General features: G+C 38.2%; 1 protein-coding gene across 3 annotated transcripts in view; it reads right to left on the reverse strand.

The window, feature by feature from the left end:
* Positions 1–2,593: 2,593 nt before the first annotated feature.
* Positions 2,594–12,647, reverse strand: part of FOCAD (focadhesin) — a 97,529-nt gene continuing 87,475 nt past the window's right edge. For 2 of the 3 annotated variants that reach the window (XM_042012686.1, XM_042012685.1), the window contains 8 exons: positions 12,117–12,232; positions 10,607–10,867; positions 9,894–9,983; positions 8,240–8,417; positions 6,747–6,844; positions 5,633–5,884; positions 4,378–4,453; positions 2,594–3,037 (listed from right to left, as the gene is read on the reverse strand). In XM_042012686.1, coding sequence (XP_041868620.1) covers positions 2,964–3,037; positions 4,378–4,453; positions 5,633–5,884; positions 6,747–6,844; positions 8,240–8,417; positions 9,894–9,983; positions 10,607–10,867; positions 12,117–12,232 — 1,145 coding nt within the window. In that variant the 3' untranslated portion in view covers positions 2,594–2,963. Of the gene's footprint in view, positions 3,038–4,377; positions 4,454–5,632; positions 5,885–6,746; positions 6,845–8,239; positions 8,418–9,893; positions 9,984–10,606; positions 10,868–12,116; positions 12,233–12,647 lie in introns of those variants that run through there. The other variant, XM_042012687.1, reaches the window with a different exon arrangement.

A 12,647-nucleotide genomic window follows, 5' to 3' on the forward strand; every position in this document is an offset into this window, starting at 1 on the left:
TATCTTGAGATACCAGCACCCCCAGATCTCTCTACGCAGGGCTGCTCTCCAGCCACTCATTGACCCGTTTAGACTTGTATCAGGCACTACTCTGTACCAGATGCAGAATCCATGATTTTAACTTGTTAAATTTCAAGCCATTAATCATAGCCAAATACTCCAGCCTATCCACATCTTTCTGCAAGGCCTCTTGTCCCTCAACAGTCAACAGCAAGTTTCAAATTTGGTATTACCAGCAAATGTACTAATGGTGCATTCAACTCATGCCTCCTGATCATGGATAAATACATTGAATCCTGAGGAACACTGCTGGTGACTGTCAGCCCCACACACTACAACTCTGAGCTCTGTCCTTTCACCAGGTCTTTCGTTCTTTAACCAGTGCACCATGAACCCACTCATCTCACCGTTGAACAGTCTGTTCAGACAGATGTTGTAAGGGACAGTATCAAAAGCCCCACACGCTGGGTGACTGTATCACAGAAGAGTATCAGATGAGTTACGCAGGGCTTTCCCTCTGTGAGCTCGTGTTGACTGTACTTGATGGTTGTACTGTTCTTTAAATGCCTTTCAATAGTACCAGTATGATCTCTGTAAATTTTCCCCACTAATGAGGTTAGACTAACAGGCCTGTAGTTCCATGTGTCTCACTCAGAGGCTTTCAACCACATTATCCCTAACTGCAAGCAATGTACAGTGAAACCTCTGCCTTAAAATGAAACTCCTTTGGCATGCCTGCCTTGCCTATCCCTCTCGAACAGCCTGCAGCCCTGCATGCCAGCACTCCGGTCATGGGACTCAGTCTACAAAGTCGCACTAATCCAAATGATATCATAGCTCTGGGAGCTGACGAAGGCTTCCAGTTCATCCTGTTTATTTCTTGTGTCGTGTGTGTTGGTGTAGAAGCATTTCAGATATTCTAAATTCTCAGTGCTGTCTGCAGCTCTGTTAGCATTGCCACCCTCAAGCCATGCTATGCCATCCCTTGGCTTACATTTTCTACTATACATCAGTAGGAATTCAGTTAATTCAGATGTTTATATATTGCTCTGCTATGCAAACTGAAACACAGCAAGGAGGCATCACACAGCAAGTCCCTTTAAAAAAGACAATTTCATCTGAATTAAAATGCTAATGCACATGCAAACTGAGATGATTAAAGATGTAAGTTAGTTTGAAACAGTACATTAGAGATGGCACCATTAAAATTTGACATATTTGGCTTTGTTAGAAGTTACTTAGAAGTGCACATAAATGAAAATGTCATGAACTGAGATACTGACTTGGTGACAAGGACTTTCAGTGAATCCTTCTGCACATGCACCTTTAGATAGTTTTCTCAGTATAGAGTTGCATATGCAACAAAAAATTACCACTAATTACCCACTATTTTGGAAAGGCAAACAAGAACTGCATTAATCCTCCACACACCCCATCAGGGAAGAAATGCCCAATTGCTGTGTGAAGCTCACTGCCTTCACAAAGTACCCTTATGGGATGAGAAAATCCTACAAAGAGTCATGGAATCATAGACTATTCTGAGTTGCAAGGAAGCCACAAGGATCATCGAAGTCCAGCTCCTGGACCTGCACAGGACAATCCTGAGTCACACCATGTGCCCTGAGAGCAGTGTCCAAATGCTTCTTGAACTCTGTCAAGTTTTCTGCTGTGACCATTGCCCTGGGGAGCCTGTTCACCTGTCCAACCACCCTCTGGGGGAAGAACCTTTTTCTAATATCCAACCTAAACGTCCCCTGACACAGCTTCAGGCCATTCCCTCGGGTCCTGTTGCTGGTCACCACAGAGAAGAGATCAGTGCTTGCCCTTCCTCTTCCCCTCACAAGGAAATTGTAGACTGCAATGAGGTCTGTTCTCTGTCTCCTCCAGGGAAAAGTGACCGACAAGTCTGACAAGAATTTCTTTTACAGAGGAAATGTTATCAGTCCTGAAAACAAGATAATTCCTCCAATAGGGTGTGTCTTCTAGATGTATGGCAATATCATTTCCTTCAACCTGATAAAAAATCAACAATGCTCTTACCAGTACTGTTTTGAAAGACACTAGGGAACAGTGCCCAAACAATTATATTCAGTTAATTTTTGTCTACTTCAGCAAGGAGGATTGCTAAATATAAAAGCTCTTTTAAGATCTGTCTTGGCAAGATTGCAAAGTGGAAAAATTCTCTATTCTTTTAGAAAGATAAAAGTATTAAATAAGGAAAATAGCAGGGGCTAATCTATTTAAGATGATAAATGTGGAAAAGAGTTGCTGTATTGTCCCTTTTCCCTAGAGGCAGAGAAAAACTCCCGTTATGTGCAAAGAAGTGTAAAGGAGACAAAAACAGTTAGAAGTGGAAAGAAAATTGCAGCTGTCCTGGAGCTGCAGATACAAGTCATCAGGATCATTGACTCATTTCAGCGATCTTTATAAAGCCATTGCAAAATTGACATGCATGCCACCCCTTTCAGAAACCCTGCTCACACTACATAGTGATAATGTGTTGTCACTACTGCACAGGAACTTTGTGTTATTGCTAAAATAATGCTCATTCAAAGTCTGTTACACTAAAACATACTTTAGTAAATATGCTATATCCAAACAAATTTTACTAGTTTATTTTATTTTCAGCCATTCCTTCAAAGTTTCCACGAATTAAAGAAATATCTCACTGCAGCTTTTGAGGTTCCCAGATGTCACTGAAACAACTCAATTGAAACTGAATGTATATTTCTCATTTAGATTCAGCACATTTGCAAAACAATAACACATCAGTTAAAGATAAAATACTGTTTTACATCTTAGGAATATCTGTGATAAGGCAAAAGGGTAAAAAAACCCCCAAACCCAATTACAAACTTTGTGATAGGAAACCTCTTTGAAATACAGCTTCTTGATGCCTGAGTAATAATATTATGTTTTCAAGTATGGACAGTTTTCTTCATTGGATAAGGTACGGTGTGCAGCTACCACCCATAAGCTTTAGTCCACACAGCTTTCTTCTTGAACTCTGCAAGAGATCTCAAGGCCAGAAGTGTAACTGTGAAGACAGGGACAAATTACATTAAGGTGTACAGTCCAAAGGAAAGGATGTGAGAATATTCTTCCCAGTAATTTTACTAACACATATAGGTTTAGTTCTCCTTTTACTGACTCTTTTCATAACTCTTTCACTTGTGGTGATGTACCCAGCCCTTCCTCTGCTTTGTGGCATGTCTCCTACTGAAATCATATCACATCATCTTCTAATTAGTCTATCACTTAGGCATACAGATCAACCATTATTGCAGAAAGTTGAAATTCAATGAGCCCAGACATAGAAGGCAGTGGGAACAACAGAAGCACAAAGTCTTAAATCCTCTGCATAATTCACTGATAGGAAATGCAACTCACTGATTCCTTAACTCAGTTTGAAAGGATCATGCTTTTAGACAAAATCCCGTAACCAAACTAGTCACAGTCTAGTTATTCAGATGGAACTTTAACGTTCTAGTATGTAAAAAGAAAAATAAATGGAAAAGCTCAAGGGGAACAGTGATTTACCTCCATCAGGGAATACTCAGAATATACTGTGAATATCAGAACTCTCTGTTACACAGAGGAGGTTCTACAACAGCCCTTAGCATTGCTTCTGGCGGAGATTAGCAGACACTACAGGGGCATTTATCAGAGTGTGACTAAAGACTGCAGACCTCAAAACAAGGCTAATTATCCTAATAATGCAAATAACTTATAAATGGATTTCAAGAAGCGTTGTTTAGGTCCAACAAATCAGGTGGTCCAAAGGAAGTGCACAAGTGCACTTACTTCACTTGAGAATACTTGTGGTGTCCTCTTAAAACGACTTGCACAGATCCTGCATATGTAAGTAAGCAATGGGATATATGCTGGGACTACAACTCCTACCATAATTCAACATACTGTCTACTTTCCAACTTTCTTTTCATATATATTTTCAGCAACCCTCATTTCTCTTTCCTTTTTTATCAGACCACTTTACTAGGCTGTCCTAGTCCACCTCCTATCCCTTCCACACAGTGCAGTCTTCAGTTGCACCTAAGTTATGCAATTTGTATTTTGGTACTGGAGGATTTCCCAATAGTATGTTGCATTTTATTTTTAAGGCTAACTTCAAAAACAACAGAGAGATCTATCAATGAAATAAGCTTGTACACTAGATGTACCTCTACGTCCTTTGGGCCCTAAGTGCTATATCATAAGCATCTGCAGATGAGACAACAAATAAACGTGTTACAGACAAGAATGTCAACTTACCTGTGAAAGTGTCCTCAAAGACAAAATCTCACTCCTTACAACAACTGTATTTTGATCTGTACTGACAGTTATGGAAAAATGAGGACCCAATTAAAAATATATTACCTTTCAGTAGGTCCATGGAAGATTTTGATAATGCTTCCTTAGGACATTCCATCATATTGATCAGCCAGTCAATAAACTGAAGATTGAAATATGAAGAAAAATCTGAATTAAAAGAGCCCCTGTATCAGAACACGACAAACTCTTTTCAGTTTGACAGACAACATTTGATTTCTGCTAAATTCAGTTATCTAATCAGAGGCAATGGCCAGAGAAGCTTCTGCCCAAAGTAAACAAAACACCCTAGAGTACATCTCCCTGTCAGCACAATTCTTCCCACAGCTGGATCTGAAACTCCCTTTGTTCCTTCTCATTATCTCAGCAATAATTCTTTGCAAGAAGGCGGCACACTAAATAGCTTCCCTCCATCTTGCCTGTTCATACCTTTAACCTATTAATATAATTCTTTCTTATCAGTCTCTTGTCCAAATGTTTTACTGCAAATCCTTCAGAACTCTTATTGCCTTTGTTCCTCTTTTGACCTCCCTCATTTTTTGTTATTTTTTTCTGGCAGTGCAGGGTGCCTGGATGACAATATGGTATTTCAAACTCATAAGGATGATTTTCAGGGCAAGGCCTCACATTCTTCCTTAAAACCTAATTAGGCACTTGCGTACTAACAGCTCACCCCTACATTCCTTCCACATTCTGAATTCTGATTTCAGTGGTAACTCTGAGCACACGAGCATGCTCAGAGAAACTAGTTCTCAACAGATTCCAGTTTGCACAAAACAGCCAACTATTAATCTACAGATTAATAGCAGTACTTCCACATATAACAATTACATGCAATGCACAGTAGATTAGTCAAATTAGGCAATTTTCCACATTTATTTTCAACTCATACTTCAAAATAAATGACACACATTACAAGCTGTACGGAAGATCTTTGATTGCTCTGAATTTACAGTGTGGTGTGTCCAACTGCAGAGGATCTTTCTTTCAGTTTTTAAAACACTGACTTGCTACTAGCAGCTCCCAACTCTTCTCCCAGTTGTACTTTCTCAAGAGTTTGACTCCCAGCTTTGGAATTTGTGGGTTTTTTGCAACTTTCCAATTTTACTTGAGAAACTACTTTCATATCTGATTAAAAATAAAGTGACATCACAACTGAGATGCAGTAAAATATAGAGGAGATAACTGCTCTACCGAAGTATAGCCCCAAGTAGTCAGCTTGGGTCTTAAAGACCCAAGTTGACTACTAAAAATGGGGCACTTTCTGACTCCTGTAAAGTGCTTACCACTACATGCAAATTACCTTCTGTGTTTGTTCTTTCCACGGTTCTTTAGCCAGCAAAAGGGAAAGGCTGCTTGGAAGGAGAGTGAGAGTTTCTTGCACAGCAAATTTGTCAGTCAGGTGCTCGCCAATGTGTTCCTCAGGTAAGTCTGGTAACGCCATGTGGTGTTTCCACAGTGACCAGTCAGCACTGAGGCCAAGAAGTAATGGTGCGCCATGGTCAGCCCAGACCACCACAGAAGCTGCAAACAGCCACAGGAGGAAATCTGTGCACTAAACGAGAAAAAGGCAAAAATGCACATTAAATGAATAATGCAGAAGGAGAAAAACTCCACCAAAAAACCAAACAAAAAAACTCATCCAAAAAAGAAACCTATCAAAAACCCAAGACCAAAATCCAGATGGCGACTTGCTCTTAAAAACAAACATCTAAAAATTCAGCTAAAACTCGAAATGCAAGAACTAAAAATTCTTAATATCCTTCTGTGCTTTGAAGCAGCATAAGCCCCTTTCTAAATTCAAACTGAAATGTCTAGTACTAAGGAAAGTAACATCACACTCTTCTAAAATAATCTTTTAGATTAAAGCTGATCCACAATTCATTTAAAATGGGGAAGTAACTTTTTCACAGCAACCTGACTGTTGAGGGAAATCAGAGATGGTCACCCTTATGGTGCTATAAATGGTTGGGAAACATTGCAGCAGTGTAATTGATGGCTTTCTGATCTAAGCAGCAGCTTATTTTATGTCCTCAAACAGAAGACCTAAATAGCTGAACAACATTATTTCTCTAAAACTGTCCAAGCCCTCTCAGAGCCAGCAGCTACACAGTTCTGACCTGCCCAGACAGTTCCACGAGTGAATTCAAAATTTCCTTCAATTGTTCTAAACACAGTAAATTTGAAGAAATTATTTCCTTTAGTTGCTTTAAAGTTCTATCATAACTTAAATATAAAGGTTATTTTAAAGTAAAGAGTTTTTAATACACATTCATTCACAAAAATTGTTAAGATTTTCTCTGTGGAGGTAAGATCACAATCTTCTAAAATATAAAAAATATTTATTACTAAGGAAAAAAGTGAAATATATCAGAACCTCCTTCTTTTCTTGCTGCAAATTATTTTCACAGCATTACCTCTTTCAGATCAACATTTTGTACGGGTGTTGACTTGTATGCTACATTTCTTATGTAGCCCATCAGATCTAATAGCCAGTCCATTCTTTTCAGAACTCCTGGAAAAAAATAAGAACACTGACTCATGTAAAACACTAGAATGTACTTCTTTTTATTAAAAAGCAAGCACAGAAGATCACTATGGCAAGAAAGTAAAAACTGCAGAAGAACAAAGATCACCAACACCACTATCACATTTGATTAATTCTGCCACTGACTGAGAACATACAGGCTCTTAACAGAACAGAAACTTTGCTTATAATGCAGGCAACACATTGAACACACAGAAGAAATAAAAGCTGAGTGAGAATTATTTCACCTAATGGCAGCCTGCAGGACCCACTAACCAAGTCTGCACATAAGACTGCTACAGAATACTAAAGCCTCCCTCTGTGTACTGTGTGGAGTACTGTGAAAATGGTCCTAGAGTATGGAGAGGGTCAGTAAAATACGGTCAAGGCAAATAAACTCAGCCCTCAATTCATCTCAAGGATGGAAGACATTTCATTGATTCAGGTTCTGCTGTCCATAATCTGTTCTATCTCCTACAAACTAATAACGATGTTCACCACCGAGACCACGTTACTTCACACATTTCTGTTTTCATGTAATCTTTAAAAGTGTCCTTTTTCATGCTGTCTCCTCTTTTACCCAAAGAACTCTTACTTCACTCAATTAAAACTCACTACTCTTTGAAGTTCTTCAAACACAGCTGGCAGCTAAGGCATCTGGCAATATAATGCTTTGAAGTTGTTCAGTGAACACAGGCAGGCAAAGACCCTTCTGCCATGAAAATGAGACCTCATTCTTGCCTCTTTCTGTTCTTGTTTCTTCCTTCCTTATCTTCCCGTGTGATTCTCCTACTTCTCTTGCATCAGGCCCTATGCTCTATCAGACCCATAGCTGAGCCAGCCCAAATCATTAACCTACCAGATGACTATCTGGTCTAGTTATGAAGAGGAAAAAAGGGAAATTTATTTCCTATGTTAAATCAGTGCAAGGAGTTCAGGAAAGGAAGTTATCTCCCTAGTTCAGCCAGTCTCATGGGAACATCCCCCCACCTTCTGTGTCACATACCAGTAAGTCAGATTTTAGGTCAGAAGGTTAGCAGAGTTGCATTATTAGAAGTCTCTGATGTACTATGTACATTTGTAACACTACCCTAAAAAGAGGGGGAGACAGATCTAGTTAAAACTCTGGTCTGTAAACCACCTTGATGAGACAAGTAACTTATAGCTGGACCACAGAAAAATAAGTAACTGGAGAAAAACATAAAAGCAATGTGTGATAAAAGTATTTGAATAATACGAGAATTCTGGAGACAGTAGTTTCTAATGTGGAAAAATTAGGAAACACTTAGATTAAACCATCTTAAAATTATTTTAAAAGAATCAGTGTAGATTCATAAATACCTGTTGATTGCATTGTTGATTTTTCTTTAAACCTTATCTTACCTGTATTTTCATGTCTCACAATACGAGCATGATAGAAACTATGCAAGAGCATCCATAAAATATTTTCTTTCTGGTGATATCCAGCCACAGTATCAATCATGGCACTCAAGTTCATCAGAGACAATCTGCCTTGAGAAACTAAATACACTTTCACGAACATGGCCTTCTCTATATTGTTCTGCAAATGCAACAAAAAACATGTTAAATTGAAATGTACGTTTCTTGTGGGAACAGTAAATTTTGCATTTCTCTTTTTAAAAAAAGTAAAAAACTCTTTGAATAACTATTAGGCTCAGTTTTCCTCAAGACATATTAAACAGAAGACTGTCCATATTACTTGAACTTTACACTGTTCAAAATAGTTCAGCAAAGTGTAACTCAGTACAGCTTGTTTTCATACTGCTTTAAATTTTACATTCCCCTTTGAAATGGAATGAACCAGCTTGACAGTTCTGGAGACTGAAGTCTTCTTGCAAGACAGATACAGTGTAGTGACAAAAAGAGGTTTTCTTAAATAATGTTTTCCAGTGTGAAATTAGAACTAAAAAATATAAGGAAATGACAGTTCAGCTTCCACAACCTATTTGAATGCTTAATTCTCTACTGAGTCTGATAGCAAACAGAACAGGGAGCTTTACGTCACAGATGTTTGTTTTTAAAAGCTTGATCTGAAAACATCAAGCTCTTCTACACAAGTCATTTCCTTAGCATTTCAGCTGCTAAGAATTCCACTGCTAATTGATTCCACTGGTGAGCTACAAGATGAAAGTTTTTTTATTCCATTATCATCCTCAGTCATCTTGTCCACCAGGAAACATTCTGAGTGTGAATGTAAATATAGAACAACACAAAGTCAAGAAAGAAAGGTTTTTCAGTCAATTATTTTACGTTTTTAACAGGAGCACAGATCCACCAGTTCAAGGATAGCTAGTCACCAGGATGCATTTACAGTCCAATTTCAAGCAGGTGGTTATATGAACCAAAGAGGACTATGGTCTGCTGTTTGCACCATTGGTCTGGGCTTTAGAAGATATAATGCCACTCTGCTTCACGCCATTCCTGTTCTGCTAACAGAAGGAACTTCACAGAATCAGTTAGGTTGGAAAAAACCTCTGAGATCATCAAGTCCAACCTGTGATTGAACACTACTATGTCAACTAGACCATGGCACTGAGTGCCACATCCAGTCTTTACTTAAACACCTCCAGGGACAGTGTCTCCACCACCTCCCTGGGCAACCCCCATTCCAGTGTTTAATCACCCTTTCTGTGAAGAACTTCTTCCTAATGTCCAGCCTAAACCTCTCAAGGCGCAACTTAAGACTCTGCCCTCTCGTCCTGTCTGGGACTGGTTGCCTGGGAGAAGAGGCCAACCACCTGACCAAGTTACTTAAGACTCTCCAGTTTAAAGCTCCCAGGTGAAACCATGAGAAATTCAGTTGCTTTGAGAAAGTTTGGGATATGGATTCTTACCACTTCTGCTTCTCTCTGCTGCCTGCAGATTAAATCCAGAACATTCTTACCTACATGTCAGATAAAACAATTAAATGCTCCCTGCTCCCAATGAGCTAAAACAGTCTGGTGACAATAAAAATGAAAAGGTTGCTTGTTTCACATGATTTGGTGATGAAAGACCAGAGCTAAAATGTAATTACCTTGGAGATCTGGACAATGCGATCGATCTCTGAATCAGCCATTTCTGAAATACATCTTGCTACATCGATATACATCTCCAGTTCAACTCTCTGGAAACAGAAAAGTAAATGCATGTCTAAATGTCTATTTCCAGCTTTCATCATCAAAATTGGTGAGTTTAGGAACTTGTTCATGATAATGATGAATAATTAATCTATCCTCTGGCCTCACTTTACTTAATCTATTTTAGAAATTCTGTATTTGCTGGGGAATTTAATGTACTTCAATCTATAAGAATAATGTTATTTGAACACTTTCAAAGAGTTTGTTTTATTTTTATCAGAAAAGTGCCTTTCCTTGGAGGTATTTTCTGTAGCTAAATAGTTTCTTTAAATCACTGTGAGAAGCTGAATCCTCTGTGGGGAAAAAAGGCGCCTTCTCACTGTTCACCTCTTCTCTTTCAATTACATTTATTTCAGTACTAATACTGTACTTTCCCACTACCGAATCATTTATGAGGGAGGAGTGTACTTTAGATAGGTTTCACAATGTCATATTCTAAAATAACCAAAAGTAACTTAAATTGAAATTATGCCGCTATTTTAACCATTATCTTAAAAACTGTATATCTAATTCATGTTTTGAATCTGATGCATCAGTGCAAAAAGATGGGACTTACCATCATTAAAAATATCTAGCTACAGTGTTCATACACCTCATACTTACTCCTTACCTGAACCTCATTTGGAAGAAGCTCATATATTTTCTCCACAGCCCGACACAAAAAGCTCCAGCAAAACTGGGCAGGGTTGGGAAGTTTCATTGCCTGGATGAGCCCCTGTAGAACACACTGGCAAATTTCTGGGCTTTTTGTGCGCTTCTTCACTTCAAATTGTTGTATCAGAAACACTTCTGTAAAAGACTGCAGTTTGTCTTCTGCAACATGTTGCATCCACAGGGACAGGGACATGAAGAGGTATTTCTGAGTTTTCATCTGAAAAGGAAAAATTTTTGCTGTTTCAAATTCTAGTTCTTCACTGACCTTGAACTACTGTTGGATAAAACTATAAAAGAAGTGGCTCAAACACCACTTATAAAAGCACTGGAAGTCATAAATATTTCTCAGTTCTTTCCTTTTTCCCTTTTTTGATGAATTGCTTGAATTAAAAAGAGTTAATTCAAACATGTCAATATTATGTTTTCATTAAAAATTGAAGAACTTACTTTCAGTGAACCCTAAACATCACATCTCTGTACGGACAGAGCAATTTTATTACATGGTACCCACTGCATTCCTACATAAAGCATACAGACTGTCTAGACAGTCAAGGACAGAAGTATGGTAGCCATAGCATCATTAATGTTGCTAGCTGTGAAGAAGAATTAATAACCTGTACGAAATGCAGAGTTACATACTCTGTGGCTCACCTCATTTTTGTGACCTCAAATTCCCACTGCAGCTGGAAAAGTGGTAGTCAGAAATAAAATCTTTTTTTTGGTACCTTACAAATTATGTATCTTAAAATTGCCAGCAAATGTTTGCATATCTAAGACTAATGAATTAAAAACAAAACCACTCCATTAAGACATCACAGAAACCATTAATTTTCTGAGAATTGTCAAAGAATCTGCTCCTGAACTTGTATAAAATGACCAAAATGTGCAGTCAAGTGTTCTGTGGGATTCAGGGAGTTTTACATACTGTACCATGGAATCCACATTTTAATTCCAGAAGAACAGAACAGCAATGAAGGATAAGCCCAAATTTGATTATGCTGTAGGCTAGTCTGCTGGGTATCTACAAAATTAAGGCAAGATTTTCAAGACATAACTTTTTTTACTAGTTAGCTAGATCAAGAGACCTTGCTAGAAAAAGTAGGTAAGCTTTTGGACAGATTAGAGTAGACCTTTTTTTTGAGACTATCAGGTGGTATAATAAAAGATAATTTTTCTCCCTACATGTGATACCTTATGTCTGCAGGTTATCAGAGCTATAGCATGAAATGAGAGAGAGGAAAAAGGTCTTAAGCAGTAAAGTAAAATAAGTGTAGCACGTCTTAAGTCTGCTTTGAATTTCAAGGCCCCAGAATAACCTTTCTCTCACTATAAATGCTCCCTAAATGGTATTTCTGATGAATTCTGAACCCAGTAATCCTTTTCTGGTGAGACACCCTAAACATTGTCACTGAGGAATATTATATGAAAGAGGCACTGAGCTCCCACAAGTTTTCTGACATACGTACACTGAGACTGTAGATAAGGGGAGGTGCCACCCACATCCCCAAAAGCATTGCTGCATTTTGAGATGACTGGGCCTGCGTCACAGCCAGCTGAAGGCAGAGATTTTTTACCTCATCACCTAAAACAGAAAAAAACAAACTCAATTATAAAGAAATTATTTTCCCTTTAAATTTGTCCTCAACTCATAAAATAAAGGAGGGTTAATGTTCTACTAGAGCACTACATTACAACTTATTTTTCTAAAAACACTACTTAAAGCTTTTAACACGTACATGTTAGAAGACTCCTCTTCCCATTCAGGCATTTTCAGCAAGAAATCTCAGCATTTGTTCAAGTTATTTCAATTCACTCAGGAACAAAATTGTGGGAATGCTAAGAAAAGTAAAGATTAAAAAAAACCCCTCCTTGCCAAATAAAGATAAGATTTAATCCACAGAAGGAAAAATGAGTCAATATTCCTGGACTAAGATGCTAAAACCAGCCACAAAACAAACATACTGTTTCCTCTACAAATTCCGTGATTTACAAAAGTA

This window comes from Corvus kubaryi, unplaced genomic scaffold (assembly GCF_017639235.1).
Source record: "Corvus kubaryi isolate FWS band 111438036 unplaced genomic scaffold, C.kubaryi_AGA036_p1.0 split1-37296, whole genome shotgun sequence".
NCBI classification, from domain to species: domain Eukaryota; kingdom Metazoa; phylum Chordata; class Aves; order Passeriformes; family Corvidae; genus Corvus; species Corvus kubaryi.